This window comes from Scomber scombrus, chromosome 12 (genome assembly GCF_963691925.1).
Source record: "Scomber scombrus chromosome 12, fScoSco1.1, whole genome shotgun sequence".
Taxonomy (NCBI): Eukaryota; Metazoa; Chordata; class Actinopteri; order Scombriformes; family Scombridae; genus Scomber; species Scomber scombrus.
Window position 1 is genome coordinate 16,171,028 of NC_084981.1, and position 23,573 is coordinate 16,194,600.

Consider the following 23,573-nt stretch of genomic DNA (forward strand, 5'->3'; position numbering starts at 1 on the left):
TCCAGGAAACTAACCACGCTGCGCTGCCTCTAATGCAACATTTACAAACCATTCACAATACACACAGTACAATGACTAAATTGATGGAACTGCGTCATCACACCACACAACGCTGTGGAGATGACCCTGTACGGGAGGATGTGTTTTGTTTTCTTTTGCTATGTTCAAATAAAGCCATTCAAGCTCATGCCGAGGTAACAGCTAAATGGACATATCTGTGCCATTTAGAGCTTTCTAGATGTCTTTCAAGTGGAAGCAAAGCTTTTGAAACAGCAAATTGGTTGATGGCATCCATGCCAGGAGCAGGCTAACACTGTTTGTCGGGTAACTTTGACAGTACCGGCTTGCTCTGAGTCAATGTTTGTTTATGTCCCCGAGGCTACAGCCCCGCATGTTGAGATAAGGGTCAGTGTGTGTGAAGAGGACAGTTTCCAAAAAGAAGACAGTGTAGCTCCATAACCACAGCTAGTTGACCACATCCTCCTCTGGTCCAGATCACAGCCAGGGACTCATATCAAACCACACACACACACGTACACACACACACATGTACGCACACACACGCACACACTATGGGTCAGCGAACTGTTAAATGAAGCATATACCACATACACACGTGATACACACATTCACTGATGCAATCTCAATGCAAAAACATGGCCACACACAGGCACAAGCAAACACAGATACAAGCACACAATCCCTTTCTCTCCTCTTGCCGCCATTAACACCCAGACACAAATACACACAGACACACACTCTCAACAAATTCCACATCCACAGGTTTTCATTACTCTTGAGACACAACTGGAAAGTGTCAGTGCACAGTTTCCTGCACTACTCCCACTCAGAGTTTAGCCCTGCTACAAGGACACAGATCATTCCACGGCTTATATTGCAGGATTAATGAGCTCACAAACTGCAATAAATAGAATAAACAGAGCTAAGCAAGAGACAGTAAAACAAAAAAAAATAAAGATGACAAAAATGAGGCACAAGAGAGTTAGATGCTCATTAAGGCAGCGAGGGAATTAAAGTTAGAGTCGGATGCAAAACAGCCTCCTGCTCCTTAAGGACTCTGTAGCAAAGGGGGTCTAAATACCTGCTGCTCTACAATCAGACTCCAAACATCCACACAAACACACACACACTCCGAAAAAGAAAAGTGGACAAATACCACAGGCCCTCAGTCATCGGAGCCAACTATGGAGAGACCCTCCAATCAGCCCCTCTCAGGAGGGCGGAGAAAGGGAAGGAGAAACTGAGGGAAAGAGAATGAGGAGGAAACCTAAATCCAAAGCAGATGGCCTCCATAGGGGCAGAACACGAGAAACACTGAGAGCCGTCGTAAAATTGCTGCTCTGCTTTCAATTAGGCCATACATTTCAGAAACAGAGAGAGAGAGAGACAGAGAGGTGGGGAGGCGGGCAGCAGGGTTGGGATAAAACCGTGTTAACTAACCGCTGTAGCTCTGGCTACAACTACAGTGGATTGGACTCATTATCATGTGGAGGAATGCAGAGATGAACCTCTGGAAGCGGGGGTTGATTTTTCAGACACAAATGTTGTAAAAACAGAACACTATTAGGAATTTGAAGCTGCATGTAAATTGGAGAATTTAAAGAGATATGTTTAAGTGGATGACCCCGGTCTAGACAACACCCACTCTGATGTCTTTAGATTTCATGGAAATTCAGGTAATAGCATGAAATTGATTGAAAGGTATTCAGCCCAGGCATCCATCTCTGAAATTGCAGTTTGAATATCATTCCACCATGAAATCATTTTTGAAATTCTGCTCCAATGTAAATCATAAAAAGACGTCTCTGACTGACCGCTGGAAAAACGTGGTCCAGACCACTGTCTGAGGCCTAAAGGTGATTTTGCATTTGTGTTGATCTTGCATTCCAGGCTAAGAGTAACGACTAGTGGACACACATCAGACTGAACACTCACCCAAAACCTGAACCCTTAAGCCTTTGTCTCCAGCAACAGGATTGGTTAGCCTTGGTTTAATATTAGACGTCCCCTCCGAGCCAAACCGAAGAGCAATTCGAGAGACCACTACTTTCAAGGATGTGGATATGGAATCTCATATTTTGTCAACATTTTAGTGGAGACATCTACCTACCATTGATTTGAGCTCCAAATATTTCCCACAGTCAGTCCATAGACGATATGTGCTGACAATAAAGCTTGAGTTTTTATCCAAATGTCAAATAACCCTCAGTGGTTTTGTCCAATTCTATGAGAAAACAAGGAATTTGGTGGGAAGAACAATGTTGAGGCTTTAGAAAATGGCTGGTGGTAATTGTATGCAACCACTTTTCTGGTCTGAATTTGGAAAGCAGGGTCTTTTGTTGGCCATATATGGATAATGCAGATGTTGTCTGAATGTTTACAATTTCTTCCAATAATCCAAAACACTTGAAAAGAGAAATGATGGTTTGTTGGATTCTACAGAAAGACAAAACCAAAGTCTTGAATGCAACACAAAGGAAACACATATATTCTTCATTAGTTCGCTCAGATGGATTTTCTATCAAAACGTTAATTAGAAGATATAAACAAAGTAATCTCTCAAGTCTAACCCAAGGCCCTTCCCTACAAAAGTACACAGACTTGATATTCTTCAGGATAATTTGGAATTCTCTGGCATTCGTTGATGTTCCCATCACTGCACTGTAGAGTTACACTATCAGTGAGAACCAGACAGGTCTGTGAGTCACAACATATGCCTCCCTTTTTAAAGAGAAATACAATTTAAAAGGAATAGCCTGTGGATGTTTGTCAGACCACACCACAAGGAGCACAGACATTTTTGGGGTCATTCAGGGCAAATAATACTTGCAAAGAATTCTTAGCGCACAGTTGGATTTGGTTTGACCACATCAATGCAAAAAAAGTCACATAGTTTTTATTGCATTACCCTTTGTGGTGTCCCCACCAACATGGACACTGGAGACTGAAACCAAAAAAAGTATTTCTACTCTTTGACCATGGTCAATCAGGAAGTGTCATCTATTTAGCTAAACTGTGTGTTAATTAACTCATTTTATCCACTTGACCATCACTATCTACAAAAGCGCTAGATTCATTTCAGAAATGCGGGGTCCAAAAATTGTGTGTGTGAGTTTTAGTGTGTTTGTGTGTGTCTAGTGGTAGACTCTCACTACACTTTTGCAGAGTAACCTTAATTTGCTTGCACCACAGGGTGGTGGTATAATTGCAAACACAAAGCAGCTACCTAGTGCTTGTGGGATTAGATACACGCTTGTTTATTCAATTACCCAAAACTACAAGTTTTCAGGACAGTAACATTTCTGCGGCTGAGAAACAGCAAGCAGGCAATAGGAATGATAACGTTGTCCTTGTGTTGTGGGCAGCCATGCCCCAAATCCAAATTTAACAATAAATAGGAAAAAAATACTTTGCTTTCCTACTTTCACCTTCGCAAATTATCAACATAGGTTACAATGGACTACAATAAATACAATAAATAAAGATAAAATAAATACATTTTGGGAGCACTTTACTCAAAAAGGAAATGCTTTGGACCTGTCATTTCAATACAGTGCAGCAGCATGTCAGCTGGTCCTATTTGCCTGCTTTATTTTAACATAGTGTAGAGGTGAATGATTGAACCAGCTTTCTACTGTAAGTGTTGCAATATAGGGGCATTTTCAAGGATATAGTGATTCACAGCTTAAAAAGAATGCAGAAAGTGGAGCGGCAAGTGGCCCCTTGGACCCCCTTCTTCCAGCGCCCTTGACTACCCACATTGTCTGACATCACAGCAACTACGGAATAAAGAGCTGAGGATGCAATCGTCAGCGTATCAGTCAGAACTGAGGGCCAAGTGAGAGCATGCAGATGGCCAGTGCTTCAAGTCTCTCACAAGAATGACACTGTCACCTCCTCAGCTGTGTCCCATTGCACACAGAACAAGCATTTTTTTATTGGCTGTTTCCGCTGCTGGACTAAACAGCCCCTACCCCATGCCAGAACCTCAGCCAGGTGCATTACAGGGACTGTTTATCAATCCCACCATGCACTACAAGCTCTAAATACAGCCACTGTTTTCTTGTGTGTCTCTCTTTTTCGCTGCCATCTTTCTCACCTCTCTCTCTCTGGATGGGCTCCTTTGCTGGTGCAGCTGTCTCTTTCTAACGCCTGTAAAGAAAAGTGGCCGAGGCTGAAAGTGACGGGAGGAACAGGTGTGTTGTTTAAGTGATAAATCTGCCCTCACTTGAGCACAATGCACCTCTGTTTATAAAAACAATCTCCCCTGAATGGGGCTGCGCAGTAGGGGACAGACAATATACTGAGGCTGCCACAGAAAAGCAAGTTGAGGGAAATTATAGGGTGAAAATCTCCATTTGCAATCAGCATCAGAACAAAGGCTTAGCTGGAGCCTGTTTAAAGAAATATACAGTTACTGAGTAAAACAAATATGTTAATTACAGTCAGATGCAATTAATCAAAGACTACATTTTGCGACTAATAATTATACTTAATGGCCGACAACGTCATTGTGCATTACGCATGCCACCCTAATAAGTCAGCACAATGTTTGTGACACTTTTAAGATCACCACGTGTGAAGTGATAATTCATGATTCACTTTTTCAACCTTTGGAATCAATTCTAGAGTTATTACAAAGCCGTGTTTTTCAAATATCCCAAATAGAGCTGCCTTAATCCTGGTTTACTGGCATTGGCCCCAAAATGCTGGGCTGTTCCCCAGCGTTCCGTAGCACTCCGATCACAAGCTAGCATCTGGAAACCATCAGTGTAAACAAAGGAGCAGCGGAGGAGCTCAGGCCCCGCTCTGCCTCTCCGCATCCCCCAGGACATCACTCATAGAGCAACACCAAACCAGCCCTGAACGTGTGTGTATTGCATTTCCCTGTGTGTGTTGAGTGTGCACGAGTGTGTCCGTGCACATATCTGTGTCTGCTCTTGTGTCCTCATCTCAGGATCTGTATTTGGTTTGGCCCCAGCTCATAAAGCGATAGATTTACAGATATAGCGGATGGGGTTCAGTCCACAATGTTAGCTTTGAGTCTTTTGGAGTTTTTGTTTGGTTTGCTCATTAACCGTAGCATTTCTGATAAGACTTCTAATTGCTTTAATGTGGTTTCAGTTAGCGTGCTAGCCTCAGTCTGGTCTTCTGAATGCTACAAGGGGGCGAGGCAGGAACCTGGATGTGGTTTAAACCTGAGAACTGGTTCTCCTCTGTGAAACATCAAAAAAGATCAAAGCATCAATCATGCCTGATCCTTCTCTGAGACACGACAAGGAAATATTTCTTGAACTTTTGTGTTTCAGTAAACTTGTATCCATTAATCATGTGGTTTGGTCTTTTTCAGTCCAGCTGAAACCTCCAAGATGTGGTTCATGGGGTTTTTAAACACTGAACCTCACACTTAAACAAACTCTATGATGCTTGTAAACACACACCGCAGAGGAAAGGGTTTTGTAGATGGGTCTTCAACCTGTTACAGTAGAAAGAAGGCCAGTGAATGTGGTCTTCATTCTTGAGATAATAATCAGACAATATTTTTAGTTTACTTAACAAAGGGCGCATGTTATTTAATAATATTTCAAACAGCAACAGCATGTGGATCAGACATAATGCTGGAGATGGCTCGTAACTGCCTCATATTCCTTCAGTTCCTTCACATCTACAACTGCTGAGATAAGCATTCTTATCTTGTACAGTTGTCTCTAAATATAAACTTCAGCATTACACAATCATGTACTGCACCTAACCTCCATCATGCACTCAGGGCCTTGTGCACACACTAACACTTGTAACAGAAAGATGCACGTGCATGCAAGCATTTCTCCTACAGATACAACCTTAATACAAACCTAAACAGATACAGTATAGCACCATGGTCACACATTTTTCTTTCACATACACTTGCATCAGTCAACAAATGATGAAAGCTGTCCACATTTGTGTAGTTCATATAACATGAAATAATGATATTTTAAACCATAATATAAAGCTCAAACTTGATACATTGTTGATCACAAAGTAAATTTTTAGTATGTGATAAACTCAACCTACCAATGTTTATTTTCTACTGTAATTTAGAGTAGAAGTAGTAGATATTTATGTTTCTGACATGTAATTTGTCATTTCTGCCCGGTGATTTCTGTATTACTGAGCTACAGAGGGGGGGAAAAAAGGAGCAACCACAATAGACATCGAAATCATTTAAATGTACAGTGGGTTACTCCGTCACATCATTAACTGTATGTATGATGACAAGCAGAGCGTTTGCATAGCAGTGCAACTTTCAAGAGGTCGTTACTAGCACTTTCCTCCAACTGGATGCAAAATATGTATATGCACATACAGTTGTAACACTTCATAAACTAATTGACATGTAAACTGTCAATTTATGTTATTCAAACATATTTATGTATTGATAAAATAGGTGCACTGACTAAGATATTGTCTAACATTAGTCAGAGAATGGTATGTGAGCTCACATCACCACACTAGCACTCGTCTGAACAGGCACTGCGCCCATGTGGGTCAGGGGGCTATTCTTAAAAAGGTTTCATATTCTAGAAGCTCTTTATTTTAGCTATTCATATTTGCTTGACATTTCATAACACTATAAAAAGCAGTTTACTCACAATAGCACATCCCAGTTGTTTCCAGGTCTAAATATGCCTATGAGGTATTTGCTCATAAAGTCTATAGCAGCATATATCCTATCTAATGTGTAACAGAAGGCATAGTGGACAGAGATGGAGAAAAGTAAAAAATGTAACCATGACAATCTTAGTATATGATCTAATCCACAGCTATTTGAAAACAACTGTCACCAAGCTGTTTGCATATTTTATATAACATAGACAGTAATGCATTTAAAATGACCTGAAGTTGAATATTTCAAGTGGTCAGCCATGCTCAGGGTTAAACGTTTTCCCCTGTGGGTTTCTGGGTTTTAACCACAGAGGTCACAAGTCTTTATAAATGGGTTTGTTATCTCACCGTGAAACAGAGGAAAGGATTTCGAGAGGACAACCACTCCAACTGTTTTAAAGAATAACCACAAGTCCATTTCCAGCCCCATGGAGACGCCAAAATAGTTCATTCTAGGAAATGGCCTCTGCTTGGCAGTGTAAGTGCACTGCGCGTTTGTGGGTTTAAGAGACTGATACTGTGCCACAACACACACACGGACACACACACACACACACACACACAGACACACACACACACACACACACACACACACACACACACACACACACACACACACACAAAATGCTTTCTGTAATGATCTTAAAACAAAACCAGTGTCTACATTTAACATTTTCCCATATTGAAAGTTCTGTAACAGTGCCGGGCATATCACTTATGTTTAGTCTGTTCTTTGACATGCTGAGATATCACACAGGGAAAAGGTAAATCAAGACAGCTGTACCAAAGATAAAACATCCCACAGCTATCAGTCATGTAGATAAGTGGAGAGGCTTTGCCAAAAAGTATCAAAACAGGTAATTTGTGCTTTTAAAATGTCATCAATACCCACTTAAAAATTGCTGAAGCGTACTTTCAAGAACAGGATACTGGATCATGAAGCCCTAATGTTTTCCATTCTGTTGGTTTTTGTCTCTTTCAAACAAAACACACAGCAGACAAATGCAGGCAGTATTGCAGCACTCCTGCAGCAAAAACAACAAACATGTGGAAAAAGGTAAAACACAAGATTGTCAACTTCCCCCAAAAACACTTTTGTTCCCACTGACGTCCATGTGTTTTTGACTTTTGACAATACATTTTCAGTCAGTGGCTAAGCTTCGTAGGAGGATTATGAAACATTGTTTAGTTGTAGGGAACAATGTAGCTTTCAATTACCGTGGAAATAAGGCAAAGTTGACATAACAACATGCTGATCTGTTGATTTAGATTAAAACAAATCTCAGCTAAGTCATCTTTAATGATGTTATTACTCACAAATTAAATTTGGCGACCTGCAATTTCTGGTTGTTATGATAAACTGAGGGTGGAGGTCTCATATTATGTGTTGTAGTGTGCAGCTGATTTCGATGTTATGAAAATTACTATAATATGCTTGTTTGATTTTTCCCATTCAAATAATGAGATAGTATATATTTTCAAGAAATGTTCTACAAATATATTCATTAAAGTTCATTTTTGAACCAAAAGAACACCATTGCTATGATTCTGAATACTTATCCTACTACTCCTAACAATTTTTTTTTGCTATATAATGCATGCAGTCTATATGTAACATGCACATGTGTGTGCATGTACATGTTTTTCTCCTCAGTAACAGACCTACGTCATTCATGTCCAAGACAGCTGCAGAGGCATATCACCATGCCAGCACGTTCTTTGCCAAAACCCTATTCCCAGATTCCTAGATTTCCACAACCCAGCTTCCCTAATTGGCCACGGATCTCAGTGTCATGTTCTCGGATGACTGATGGATAACCCTGAAAGTCAAGCATGTGGGTGTTTTGCTTCATACCAATAACACTCTTTTGTTTTAAAGCTGATGTTTTTGACAGAAATCTTTTTCTCTTTTCATGCTCATTCATAGAAAACACAAGCGCGGGCCAACTGGGCCTTGGAATGTGTCCTGGTTGAACCCAGAAGCTCAGTTCTATCATCACACCTGCCTGACATGGAAGCTACCTCTTTCCACAGACATAGGATAGTTTTACCATAAACCTACACTTACCATTTTTACTGGGCGTTAAGGGCTAATGCTAAGTGGGGCTATGGGTGTGAATTTCCCCCCTGCCCTCTCCTAGCCTTGGACTTAGCCGCGGTCCCACTAAGCCCAACGAGCTGTGCAGCTGCACAGCAGCATTAGGTTACCAGACCAGTGAATGACAAGAGCAGGTTGGGTAGCAGATTGCGGCATACAGAGGTGCACAAAACATCTTGTCATCCTCCACAGGAAGTTCATATATTGCTGTCTATGTTTGGATGTACTGGATAATGCCTGTAGTTTATGAGAGTGGATGTGTCTGTAAGTATGTGTGCGTGTATTTCTATAAGTTGTCACTCTGCCAGATATACTGTGCACGTGTGTTGCTAATCTCAGCGTCACTTGGTGTCAATGCTATATTGGACCTATGGCCCTACATGGCTTCTCAATGCTCTTGCTATAAAGGCTCTTTCTCTGCATAACTCCTCAAAAATAAAATATGTTGACCGGTAGTAGCTACAGCTGTGTGTCACTGTGAGTCTGCTATGACACTATGAAAGAGAAAAGCTGTTGGATACAGCATGGCTCCAACATCCCTGATAAGTCTTATCTGTTTACAGGCCAGTTGCTACTCACTCAGTCTGTGTCTCTCTCTTTGGTAACCTGCCTGAGTGAGTGTTAGAGCAGAGACAGACACAGGGCCTTCAGAGCCCTTTGCTGCGACTGGAAGGAAGATCAGGGGTCACCCTGTAAAAACATTCCCATGGTGCACCTCCCCCCAGTCCTCATCCCTGCCAGAAACTTCCCGAAACACTACAGGGCAGTGCATAGAGAGATAAAGAGGAGCAAAGGTTTCTTAATTAAATTCTGGTTATTTTTTAACAATATGTAAAAGGACAAAAGATGTAAATGTAATGGTAATACTGTCATCATACCTTTTTATATGGAATGACTGCACATTAAAGCCACCAAAAAATCACAATACTACAGTCTATTTAACTCATTAGAGGGTCTAATCTACTAATACATATTACATGTTCATATTCATGTAACTTGCACTAGCATGGTTATGAACCAGCATCCTCTAAGTGGAACAGTGGTAAAGGGTTGATATATCCTTCATTTTAATACTGCAACCCTTTTCTACAACCATTTATAACAATTTCTTCATCCAAGTGCTTTTTGTCAGATCCTTTATTTCTTACACTTTATAATATCACTGTTTTACAAATTTGTACTTTTATATACATCTTCCAACTTATTGCTTGTTTGAAATTAATTCACAAATCCACTCAGTTATCTTATTTTAAGGTTACCAACAATATTACATATATTATGACATTGTGGAAATTGTAGTATTATTATATATCTATATACAATATAGAGCTACAGATACAATATATGTATGTAATATATTTACAAATAATGATCAACACATCCCTTTCTGCTGTTAATTCCACCTCCTTACATTGATCTTAACTTATGCAAATAAATATAAATTCAAAGCACAGCACTGTCACTATAGCATAGTTAAGGGCTAACTTGTGCCCCCCTCCCGTGGCTTCACATTTTGACCACAACTGTACTGTAATCTATGGTTAACATAGTCCTGATTCCTGAGGAGGACTCAAGCTCCTGGGTAGCCTTCCAGTAAAGTATTTAAAGAGGGAGAACACAACAGTAACGAAATTAAATCCACACAAGAGGCCCTTATGGTCTATATGTTGACATATAGACAAACAAACTATATAGGGCCATCTGTGTGGTTTGTTGTTGTAATTCTTTTTTTTCTCTCTCTCTAAGATCCAAGGCTCTATCCAAACATACTTGAGTCTGACGCACCACTGTGATGCAGTGAGGGCCCTGCTGGGGGAACAATATAGGCCTGCCTTCCTGACCTCTCTGTCTAGCAGATCCTACAGGCATACAATGACTGCCTTAATTACCAGCCTCCATTCCCACCACTAGGGCTTTCCCCAATGGTGCTCATTCAGAACCACAGTCTCTCCCTAAGGTGTCCATTCAAGCACAACACAAAGCCAGCAGTGTCAGTCCCTGATCTCTTGACACCAAATCCAGTCCTGTGTGCCAGCGCTCGCAGCTTCACAGTGTCGCTGCCTGTCTGTCCACTTGTCCGTCCTCTCTGTCATTCTGTCAGTATATCACGGAGGAATCAGTGCTGCTACGAGGAGCAATTAATTCAACCACATACCAATCGACCGGTGGAGATTAGCACAAAATGTTGTTGCCAGTCTGATGATTTGGTGATTTGGTATATAGAACTTGGCTCTGTTATGAATTCCTTTTTATCCTCTATACCTTGATGAGCTCAATTCTGAGTTTAAGTGGAGAGAAATTATGTTACTGTGACCATCAGGGCATGTAAAATAAGTATCTAATGTAATATGACTTGAACTGTTAAGTAACCAAATCATCATTTCACTGGTAGAAAGATTGGAGTGCCTGTCAGCCATAAAAGAGGTCTGGCTGGCAACACTTTAGAATGAGTTATAAAAGCAGTATGAGAAAAAAAAACCACACCGGATCATCTGTGCCCAAGATGCACGTACGTCAGTCAAAAAACATGCAAAATTGGTTAATATGTCACAAGGAAAGTTCTCAAAAATCTTATCTAATCTTATCTTATAAAAATCAAACGGAAAGCAAAAGGAAACAGTGATCAATTGTACATACTACATACCATACAGTACCAGTCAATGGTTTGGACACACTTTCTCATTGTGAATGAATGTGTGTCCAAATGTTTGACTGTTACTGTCACATACCATGGACTTATACAAACAGTATATGATTTAAATACTGTATATGGTCTATAACAGTGGCATGACAGAACATGAGCAGTGAATAGAAGCCAACAAAACCCCTCTGGACATGGTGTGCTAACAGGACATCATGCTGTAGTGAAACTCTGACCTTTGACCCTCTGAACCCTCCCTCCCTCAGTGAAAGGCAAACCATCCTGTTCTGGTTCCTGAGGCCTCAGTGTATGGCTGCTGACCCCAGTGACACAGTGGTTGTGTTAAGCACACAAGTCAAAGTGTTGTTACTGTACAGGTCATTCCTGGTCATGTTACCATGTCCCTTAAATATTCAGTAGAAGGGTAAAATGTTGCATTTTAAAAAGATAAAAGAGGTAGAGCATAAAGTGACAAGCTTTTAAAATGAGTGGTGACCTGGTTTCTCTCATAGCTTACATAAAGCAATGTGACGGGCAACTGCCCCAAACACATTATTGTTTATTTTCTTTTATTAACTCCAGCCTGCGTATGGCTCATCGGCGTGGTAGGAAGACAATCAGAAGTATGATATAAGAAACTCTACAGGCAAGGCCTATAAAAAATAATCATCTAGCACAATGCAGACAAAGTACCCTTAGTCTGAGTGTGAAAGAAGGACTAATCAGATGATAGGAGGTGCAAACTTAATGAAGTGAGACTAATCCATTTGAGATGGGAAAACTGATGGACTTAGTGTCAGTTTAGCTACCCTTAAAAAAGCTAAATTGTATCATTTAACTCATGTTAAGCAGACAGTAAGAAGAAATGTGTGTGTATCTTCACACAGTTCCCTCCTGATGATGAGTTTGAAGTATCTGTTGTCATTCACCATATTCTAACATTTATTCTGGAAGCAGCTGTGAGTTTACCTGCCTGTGGTAAATGTAAGAGTGCATTGCCTCACAGAGATGGGGTTAAGTGTCACGGTTACCAAAACAGGAAGTGGTGCGATTGTTGTCTCAGCAAAAACTGAGAGGAAGAATGGGATTTCTGTACAGAACACAAACCAGCTGGCAGGAAACCACACTTTTATCATTCTTTTAACTTTGATTTCCTTTCAGGGGAAGTGCCCTCACTCCCCTTTTTGTTGGCTCGCTGTCTCTCTTGTGCCCTTCTCAGGCTTTCGAACTATACCCTCTCTGTGTCCGACGCAGACAAATTCAATAGTGCTCAATGCCATGATGGTGAACCATCCCAACTGCCCGCCGAAGCAAATGACTGCAGTCATGTCGCAATTGGCCCCAGGGAGAGATCATGGGGGTAAAATGTGAAACATTCTCTCATGACAAATGCTGAAGTGTGACTGCGGTGTTGAAAGATTGTTTATCGACAGGGTTAACACACTGCAGGATGCATAAAGAGAGCAGGAATGAAACAAGGACTAGAAGACGGAAAACAGCTGGTGGAGGCAGAGTAAAATGTAAATACATGATTTTACTATAGATATCTTTCAGAGAACGCGGGAGAAGAAATAGAGATTAGAAAAGCTAAAGGACAGATGTAGGATCTATGTTCTTTCTCCTGCAAGGAACATTAGCCTCCAGGGGAAAGCTACAGTGATGTCTCCAGCGACATTAAGCCCAGATAATCTGTTGAACTATTGACTAATCATCACTGGACTGACTATCAAAGAGGGATAGAATGCTATTTTAAACGATTTATCATGTTTCTTACACATAAGTTGACAAATATTTTGCCAGAGGCTTGCGGTGGAGCGGCTCTGTTGCACACAGGAATATTAAACTGAACTATTTGTGCTTGGAATAATAGAACATTTCATGGCCAGGAAATTTTAATTTTTACAAGATGCTACACTCTATGTTATGAATTCAACTCCCTGCAATTGAAGGGGGAGAGGTGTTGGTTTAAATCTTACAGTATGAGCTGCTGGGAAAAATGAACTGGGTGAAGTGGATATGTCAATGTTCCCCTCCTTCAACGACTACTGAATTACCCCCAAAGAAGATACTTAAACTGTTTCTGACTCAGTGTATTACCCTATAGCCAACAGTGCAGCACTATAGGAGCACTCTACCCCCCAGATGTAAATGTGACAAACACACAAACACACACACACACACCGTGATGATGTAACATTGGTAAATTAGAAACTTGCAATGTGTATTTGACACATTACCGCCCACCTTCCATTCTACCCCCACCAAGTAGTACAACAACACATTAAAAGAAAATGGTTGCACAATTATCCCAGTATGACTGCCAACCTATTTGGAAAAGGATCACTACTCTGTCAAAAGCAAACTCTAGAAGATTTAAAAACCAAATAAGTTTTGGTGAAACAACAATCACTGATGTTTGTTATGGTAGACAAAGTGGGCTGCATTGATGACATGTCATTAAGTTTATCACCACGACCAAAGGAAAAGCACACATTTGGGCAAGTAACACATTACTCACAGCGTGATTTCTCTCGGGTGTGAAGAGGCCCTCACTTCACAGCCTCAGGTCTCCATGTTGACACTGTTATGGGAGATTATGGTGACCATTTGTCACAAAGGACAGGCTGCTGCTGAAATTACCACCACTCGAGGTGTGAGGCCCATCACACACTAATTGGCATATGGTCACAATCAGATACTTGCTAGACAAGGCCAAATCATAGGCTTGACTGATTGACAAGGGCAGAGATGAGAAGAAATGGCAGCATTTGCATGTGTTGAAATGAAACAGAAATTCAAGCTGTTTGGCCATTCATCCAACAGTGTGTAGTAACTTGAATGGTTCCTTATCAACATACCTCTCACTGTTAACAAGTGCTATCTCTTTATATTTCAACAGAAATATCACAACAGAGATAACTGAAGGAGAATTCAAGAGGAAAAGTAAAGTTTGAAATTGATGCTATATATACACACATTCCACAGACACCACAACGATTTGAACAAGAGGCGCATTATCCTGGTGTGATAAAGAGGGCTCTGTATGTGGATCAATGTGCTTCATGTGTTTCTGATCAACACAGTCACTATGATGCTCTTAGCCCTGCTCTTCTTTTCTATTTGCCCTCTCTTATCTTATGAACAGATGGATACATACATAACATTCCATGTTTGAGTGAAGCCATCAGCTTGATGCATAATTAATCAAATTTGCGGACCAAAAGGGACAAATCTCATCAGTGGCTTTTTACATTGGTCTTTCTCCAAGCACAGATGCAGCAGCCCAATATAAACATTTTTTCATTGCTAAAGTGTCACTTAAAACAATATTCTCTTATTCATTTTCTTGCCAAGAGATCAATACCTCTCTCATGACTGTTTTAAATCTAAGGCTAACAGCCAACAGTCGGTTAGCTCAGCTTGGCTCAAAGACTGGAAACAGGGGGGGGGGGGGGCAGCTAACCTGGCTATGTCTGAAGGTTAAAAAAAAATATGCCTACCAACATCTCCCAATAAAACCACAACATGTCTTTTTAAAATTTGTTTCTTTTATTTTTTTACGGATTAAACAAACAATATGTAACCCGTCATTTTTTTTGTTAGTTCTCAGGACAGATTTACTGTATTTTTTTTGTTTTGTCTGTGCTCTTCTCACTGGTTTGAAGTGGGTGGGATGACGTCACATATCACTGTGCTCCAATCAGAATGAAGCAATATTAGAGTCAAAATGTAATGACAGTTGTTAGTTAATGTTGCCTGGTCACTGTTAATTAAATCTAATAAATAAATTAAATCTAATACAAAACAAAACATACAGTCCTGACGATGCAGCGGGTTCTGAATTTTAGTTTTTCCACACTTTAACTCTTGTAGTACATTTAGTAATAAATATTTCATGTTACTGGGCTTTAACAAAAATGGGATAAAGGGTGAAAACAGTTGTAGTAATGAATATTATGTCATGTATTTGTGGCTTTCAAGCTTTGTGGAAAAAAAATAAGTGCACTACCAGTTTCAACATATCTGAATATTTCTCAGAAAAAGAAAAAGAAAAAGAAAAAGATGCTCAGGAAGCTATAACTCTGAAGGACTGCACCAGGGGAATGCATTACAACCAAGAGTGGGACAGGAGTCCAGTGTAGCTTATAGACACACATAAAACACAGACCAGCACATGTAGCAGCAGCACCCACTCACGCATACCCACAGACCTGCATTCCAGCAAAGACATTTTCCATGACTTAATCTTCCTACAGGGAGATATAGCAAGAATATGTCATTCAATGCATCATTTTGATCACTCAAAACGGAGGTGGGGCCAACTGTTGGAAGGATTAGTCCAACGAGCAGAATCAAATCATGAGCGCAAGTGGAAGACATCTTGGAAGGGAGCCAAAGCGTGGCAGTGAGGGGCATTCTGCTCATAACTGGGGGAGCGACCTCATTTTCCGAATAAAAGCCAGTTTACATAACACCTCTGTCCCCATGACAGGGAGCACTGGGCAGCTGCTGCCAGGCCTGTGGCTTTCACTCAACTACTAAGAGTTCCCTGAAAAATAATTCACTCAGCACAGCCACAAGCCTCCTCCGCGACCATTGATGGTTCCAATATTAACATATCATAACAAAAATAGATCTTATAATTCAAGTTATGCATAAACACTTTGGTAACCTCAACTATTTAATTGCCTAACTTCTCTCTGAACCAAGCAACGGAAGGTCAAGGTTGGTAGAGTTAGGGTTGTTTTAAAGCATGACACACAATATTTTTCTTATAGGAATGGATTTAACATTGACAATATATACATCCAAATGTATATTGTAAAATAAATTCATTCAGAGAAGTGTAATTATACAATTGACATATATAAACCCTATCAAATACTTATTTCCAAGCCAAATTTTGATGATGACAGCTTGATACAAGGAAGTGGTGAATGATGGATGGAGGCTGTACAAGAACAGAAACAAAGCAAAGCAGGTGGATAGTATATTTGCACATGTATCCACAGGATTAAGCAACTGTTATTCTATCTTTTTCTCATTGTCAACAAATCCCATGAATAGACCAACACCAAAAATGTATTATTCCGTCTCTCAATTTTGTTAGGTTTCCCTGCTGTCAGAGACCTAAATCTTTTTTTTCTTTTTAAAAAAATCAGAAATATATAGTTCCTCTTTTAAAAAAGTAAAAGTTTTACAACTTAGCGAACATTCCTCAAATAGGAGTAAATCATGCATTTGTTTTCAGTGATGGATTAAATCACACGTGTTGATAATGAGTATTTACAGCAGATGGGCAGTTTGAGAAAAATAACTAAATAAAAAACTGCAGTTGATCGAAATAAAGGAATATGTAAACCAGTGCAACGATGTGGCTCATGTATGTGCTCTGATTGGACACTAGGGAGGGTCTTTGGCACACTACATGCTACACATTATCAGACTTTGGATACACAGCTAATACGTGTTAGTAGGATCAATTAAGTGTTAGTTTTGGGATTTGATGGCAATCCCTTGTTATTTAAATCAAAATAAATGTAAAATTAAATAAATGTGATCTCAATACATTTCTTATAAAAGTTCCCCTTGTTTAAACTCTATGATAAACGTTTTAAGGCAGAACACCACAGTACAACATGTAGAGGTGAGGTAGAAGAGGAAGACTGTACATGTCATCAGTGTGGTTCTCCGTGCTGGAGCAGGATGACAAGCTGAGCAAAGCTCTGTGAAGCAGGAGCCTCTGTTTTCATTGGCAAAGCACCTCAGAACAGGACAAACTGTTAGTAGGGACATACACATCCTCAAATGCATTCCAGTCCAGGCAGATACCAGAGTCTCCATGGGCACAAAACAGTGTAATATGATAATGCGAGATAATAATAAAAGAAAGTATGTTTGGAAAATGACATAAGTCTTGGGTAATGGCTAAGGTGAATACTGTTGCCATTATAAACTCATGTTTCTATTGCAAGATGTGTGACACATCTGCTACTTGGGTCTTCTGCTGGTTAAGTAAGGCTTAACTATCCTTGGCTAGGCATGCAATGACAGGTGACTGGGCAATAGTGTAAGTGATGTAGCACAAATGGAAGGTAAATTTACGGTGGAAAAGCCCAGGAGAGACCTAAATAACTGAGATGGTGATGAACTGTGTAGGTGTGGAGGCCGTTTGGAGAAGTTGCTGTATTTTTGAGTTACTGCTGGCAGTTTAACGAACAGCTGAAATATAAACCAGAAGACGGCTGAGTGTAATTTGGAGCTCCACCCCTGAATGCTTAAATCTATAGCAAGACAGGAGTTTCTATAAAGGAGGACTTTGGTCCTTTAGTTTTAAAATGGCACGCTGAAGATTATCATCGGCTTTAAAATACATAGCATGTGGTTTTAGAAATATGGTTGGTTGGTTACATATTACTGAGCGTACACCTGCTCCAATGTTGAGTATAACAACATTGTTTGATTGATGCTCACTTCAACAACTTTAGGATTACTACAAAGAAAAACAAAGGCAAAAGTTACATGTTTCATGATATAGTACTGCCCAATAATCCCATTGGAGTTGTCAATAGATGATCTAATTCCCACACATTGGAGTTTGGCGCTGTCCAAGAGATATTTCATCTATACACAGGTCTTTTACAGACCTCATGAGACCAGTCATCATATGTCATAAAGCGAGTCTAAGCATTTTAATCTCACATCTGCTCCTCATTACCATTCCATGCAAAAGAAACTCGGGGTTGGAGTTAGGCTATTGCACCTCATCCAAGGAAAGGGAGAGAAGAAATAAGGGAGAGGCAAGAGAGTGAGACAGAGAGATTATGAGGCACCACGAGTCCAACAAAAAAACAAGTTTGTGTAAAAATTCCACAATTCCGAGGCAAGGTGCCATTGTGTCCCTCCTGTGAAATCAGATCACCTTTAGGCAACAGTCCCAGCAGTGGAGATTGCCTTTGCAAGGCGCCATGTAACACAACAATGACATATCCACCACACCAAATTTATAGTTCACTCCTTCCTCAATAACTCACACAAACACAATATCCATAATTTAAGTTACAAGCAAATCAACAAGTTTCTCTCATTTACATGCAGATGTACAGTGACAGTACACCTGCATTACCTGCAGCATCATGTCATATGAGGGCTTTCTTATTATTATTAAGAGATTTCTGTGTAGATGTAATTTTACGTAAATGAGCTTGGATCATTTCAAACCTAAAATTCTCCTGATGGTTTGCAAGATGTGTTTAGATTTCAGGAGATGACAACAGCTGGGGCCACATTAGTCACACATTAGCATGCACGTGACCTCCCTGCTAGACCTCAAGGTTGATTTGGTGCTGCACACAAAAACCTGCATCATAATAGATGGTATCAGAGGGAAACCAGGAAAGCAGAATAATTTAACTTTGTGCATTAATTTTTTTATATTTGGCTACATATAAAGAAACCAGGTTAAGCATAAAAGATAGATGTTAGAATATTTTTTCATGGTTGTCTGAATCTTGAATATCCACAGCTAACATGACAAAACGATGCAAAGTTTTGACCCTTGACCTGGCCAAACAAGTTTATTTATCATGGTCATAATGAATGGTTTCTTGTAACATGTAGTTTAACGATATTGCAGTTAAGATGCACTCACGCACACATATACACACACACTCACACAGATGACTAGAGAAGACAGAGGCCAGCCTGTTTAACAAGTAGGTCAGACCAGAGCCAAAGAGAGAGAGAGAGAGAGAGAGAGAGAGAGAGAGAGAGAGAGAGAGAGAGAGAGAGAGAGAGACAGAGAGAGAGAGAGACAGAGAGAGAGAGAGAGAGAGAGGGATTGGCTGTGGCAAGCACAGTGCCATCATTGGCTTGTATTGAACTAAGTGAAAAAACACAGAAGTCTAAAATCACATCAATCATTAACATCAAGTTAATGCAATACAAAACATGAGCAGGACAATCTGTATACCTGACAGTAGGGAGTTTTAATTGTTGATGTAAGATACTTGTGTCATATGAGGAATCAACTATGTAATACTTGTGTATTACGTGTCTTACCTGAGGGCAGTCTTTGATGTAATGGCCCTTGTTGAAGCACAAGTGGCATAAGTAATTGGGTGGGGGTCTCTTGTTGGGCTTTCTTGGCTCTGAAGAAAGGGAAAGGTCTGAGAAATGGTCCGTCAGAGAGTTGAGTCCATCCACGATGTTGTTCAAGGAGCCATAGGGTGACACATTCTTATACACGTTGTTGTTTAAGGCCTATAAAATAAGAATAATATCAAACAAGGTTAGATTATAAACTCTGATTCTTTAGTTTCTTTGTCTAAATATGTTAACACTAGGGCACCTTCACATTCAAATGACATACAACTCCCACATCCAGGGGTTGTATAAAATGTGACTTGTTGACAAATACGTGACAACAGCGCCATTTACAAGATAGCATCACATAATATTGCATTTCTGGTTTTGAGTGTTTAAGATGCTGCAATTAATCACCAATTTCCTTTGAGTGCTCCCTGTCCTATTTTATGTTGCACAAAAAAATGAAGAAAAAAACCCCTCCAAGATCATTTCTCTCATTAAATTCAGAACATCTGGCGGGAGGCCCAGCTGTGCTCATGTGCTGGAAAAGTACTGAGCATGTCCGTAGAGAAAGACAGGACTTTACAGAGGATGACTCATTGTAAACAAGATGGGAGGCATGTTCCCTCGCCAGCCTGTGGAACATCAGCAATGTCACCATGCACTGTTGGCGGTAAACTAGCCGTGGTCAGTGTTTGCAGTCTGCTCTGAGCCACAGAACGCAGCAATGCATGCCTCTGGCCCAGTGAATTCACAGAAGATGCCCTCTGAATATTAATAACAGTGAAAGCATAGCCTGCAGTTCCTCATTTCCCTTCTCATTCATATCTTCCTCTGTTCAAATACAATCCAGCCACGACAGACAGGAATGGATCTCTGGGTTAAATTATTCCGGTTTTAGCATAGAAGCTTGTATTTCAGATGGTCAGGTAATTAACCCCTGTGGACAAGCTGCTACACAAACAGTCTAACTGTTTACTTATCTGTCTTGACATTCAATAGTTTAGCAGCACTAATAACAAATGCAGTAAAAGCACATGAGTCAGTGGGTGCTTGGGCATGATGAAATCCACAGATAAACTCATTCTCATCACTGAATGTCATGCCTCCTTTTGGTACACAATTTTGTGTCTGGGAAATGATGTTACTGTTGATGTTTAATGTTGCATAGCATGGAAACCTTGGATCTGGCAACCTGGCTGCTGCCAAAAGCCAAATTTGTATCTGCAGGCTGTGAGATTGTCTTGCTAACCAGGTCCAGCTTTAAGGCTCATGTTCATTTATTACATCTAGTCATTGTAAATCAAGCATTACAGCCATGTAGTTTGTCAAGTTTTCCATCTGCCATCAGTTTTAGCTGAATATTACTGTGTTATGCATTACCACTTTTTGTGGAAATGTACATGTTTGTGTATTCGCTCCATTCGCTACACTTAAAGTCTTATTTTAACAAATATAAAACAAGAAACTTTGCTACATTTATGGTCCTCACATTTCTTCAGTTTGGCTTCAGACCTCCTACTGTCAGCCCAAAGGAAACAGATTTCACACACATCTGCTAATGGTGGGGTGAGACAGTTTGTTTATTTTGTGTGTCTGTGTGCGAGTGAGCGAGTGAGCGAGTGAGTGAGTGAGTGAGTGAGCGAGTTAGCGAGTGACTCAGCTCAGAGGTTGTGTGCTCATATGTGTGGCAATGGATGTGTATGCATGTGATGACCATCACAGAACTGCTGTGTGGGAATCAAAGTGAGGTGGACAACTGTAGCAGACCTGTGACTGTTTTCACAGATACAGGGCTGTGGTGTCACACCGCAGGGGGCAATCACACACTGCTGTGTTTACACCAGGGCTGTGGGGTCGGAAAACTAGTGACTGATTTGAAGAAAAGGGACTTGCAGAGGAAAACTGCTATAGGGTTTGATCAATGTAGAATAGATACAAACAACGTAATACAGAAAGATTACACAAGCTATTTCCCATCCTTGGCTGCAGTTATTGGTGGACATATAAATGTTCTATGGACACATAAAAGTATATGTCTTTTTAGCTGGGAACTAAGTTTCAAGGGGTGGCAAAGTATTTAAAATAAAACTGTCATCATATGAGATTGAGTTGTGCTAACCTGTGACCCAATCAAAATCAACAATAACTGATGCATTAATTTGTCCCTATTTCACATTCAGTGTTGTGTGATCCTTTGCTGCAAAAACAACTACATTACTCATCTCATCATCAAATCTCTGCAGTGGTTTATTTTACTTGGCGTAGCCAGTAGAATAAGTTGCAAAATGCCCCCCCACCCCTTAAACTGTTTCCAGACTGTATGTGTGTTCCCTCAGTCTGAAACACTTTATACTCATGCGGATTGAATTGCATTACACAATTGCGTGTAATGTATAATGTGCACACCCAATTTTCAGAGGACTGTTCCATGTTAAATGACTTCAAAAGCCTCTTAGGTTACCATAATAATGGACACTGGCTCTAAATGGTGAATACACCATCCATCTACAGCTAGTGTTTTCAACGCATAGAAACATAGATATAAGAAACTCAACTGCAGTGTAATCACCGCACAGGGAAGTTTACTGTATATTTTTTACCCTACCATTTCCCCATAATAAGTAACTATATGTCTGAGGGGTGCAGTGGTGGGGCTTTTTTTCACAGTATGGTCTGCAGTATCAGGTTTGCACCCCTGCATACATTATCAGCATGTTTGTCCCTAAAATTACACGGAGCTACAAAAATAGACAATACGTAAACAAGGATTGGTTTTGTTTGCACAACCTGGTCTATTTGAAGAAGTCAGAGAGAGCAAACCTCAGCAAAAGGCTGCAGTGGCCTGCTCTCTCCAGACAGAGGCGTGCAGGGGAATCTATTTCCATCTCTGTCCCTCATTACCTCTCACTTTGATCAGAGGCATGTCTGATTAACAGTTTCATCTTTAATTTGATCCATGACTAATAGTATGCTGAAAAGAGACTTCTTCATCCCAAATTATTATTTAATTTTATTATAAGGAAAGGGAATGAAATTGCCCACATCCTCCATACAGTAAAAATATACATTATATAGACAGAGTTTAGCTTCTGTAATAAAGGGTTTAATAAGATTCCAAAATTAAATTTCTCAATTTCCCAAACAATCTTATAATACACTTTTGACCTCCAGAGCAATCAATATGATACTCCAATAATATTTCTTTGGGCTTACAATTGTAGTGATATATTTATATCCTACTTGTTTTCTGTAAAGTGTGCTAATATCAGGCCAATTAAAAACTAAATGTTGTGATATGTTGTTGTTTTTTCATCAACGTCCTAAACTACTCCAAGACCACTTCAAGTTACTGTCCATACAAGAAATATCATGGCGGTTGGTTTTGTGTATGCTGTACATACTGAAGAACATTTGCTGCACAGTCAACACATAAACCAGCTCAGTTTCTAACAATAGTACAAGTGACACTAATACTCAAATATAATCTCACAATGTGAAACCCGTCAGATCATTAAGCGGCATGCCATCTTTCACCTCATTGCGCTGCAGCTGAAAGAAGTTGTTGAGATAGTTGGAGTTCAGGGAAGAGCTCAAGTCCGCCGCTGCGGGAGTCTTGCTGAAACTGAGATCCGGGTGGGAAGAGTTGGGTTCGGGTCTAAACGCGTCAAAAGCGCTGGTCTGGTGGGGGTCTTGTAAGGAAAGATAGACCCAGTTGAGAAGTTGCGCTGGCTGGTACACAGAGGCACTCGTGTCTATGGCAGACAACAAGCTCATCTTTCAATTCAAATGGCTAAACTGGATTTTCCACCGCTGATTCTTGGACTGCTCTCAACTCTGCTTTTCGTTCCCAGGCAGATGTCAAGTGCTCCTTTTTCTTCCCGCAAAGGACCCTGCCCTCCTCACGCCGGGAGCCTCGTCCCAGTTAGATGTTACTCAAAAAGTCATTGCGCTGACATGTCAGTATAAAAAGTTTTCCCCCTGCTCCCCATGGTCCGCTATCTGCCTTTATTGCAGCAGGGCAGAGAAAGACTTTTTGAATATTTAATGAGCACGGCTGTGCGTCACCGAGGACGC

General features: G+C 40.4%; 1 protein-coding gene across 1 annotated transcript in view; it reads right to left on the bottom strand.

The window, feature by feature from the left end:
- zcchc24 (zinc finger, CCHC domain containing 24) overlaps window positions 1–23,494 on the bottom strand; it is a 34,654-nt gene extending 11,160 nt beyond the window's left edge. Inside the window, exons 1-2 of the mRNA XM_062430138.1 lie at window positions 23,034–23,494; window positions 19,470–19,670 (exon numbers count right to left, since the gene is read on the bottom strand). Of these exons, the coding sequence (XP_062286122.1) occupies window positions 19,470–19,670; window positions 23,034–23,273 (441 nt within the window). The 5' untranslated portion in view covers window positions 23,274–23,494. The remainder of the gene's footprint in view (window positions 1–19,469; window positions 19,671–23,033) is intronic.
- Between the last annotated feature and the right edge of the window lie 79 nt (window positions 23,495–23,573).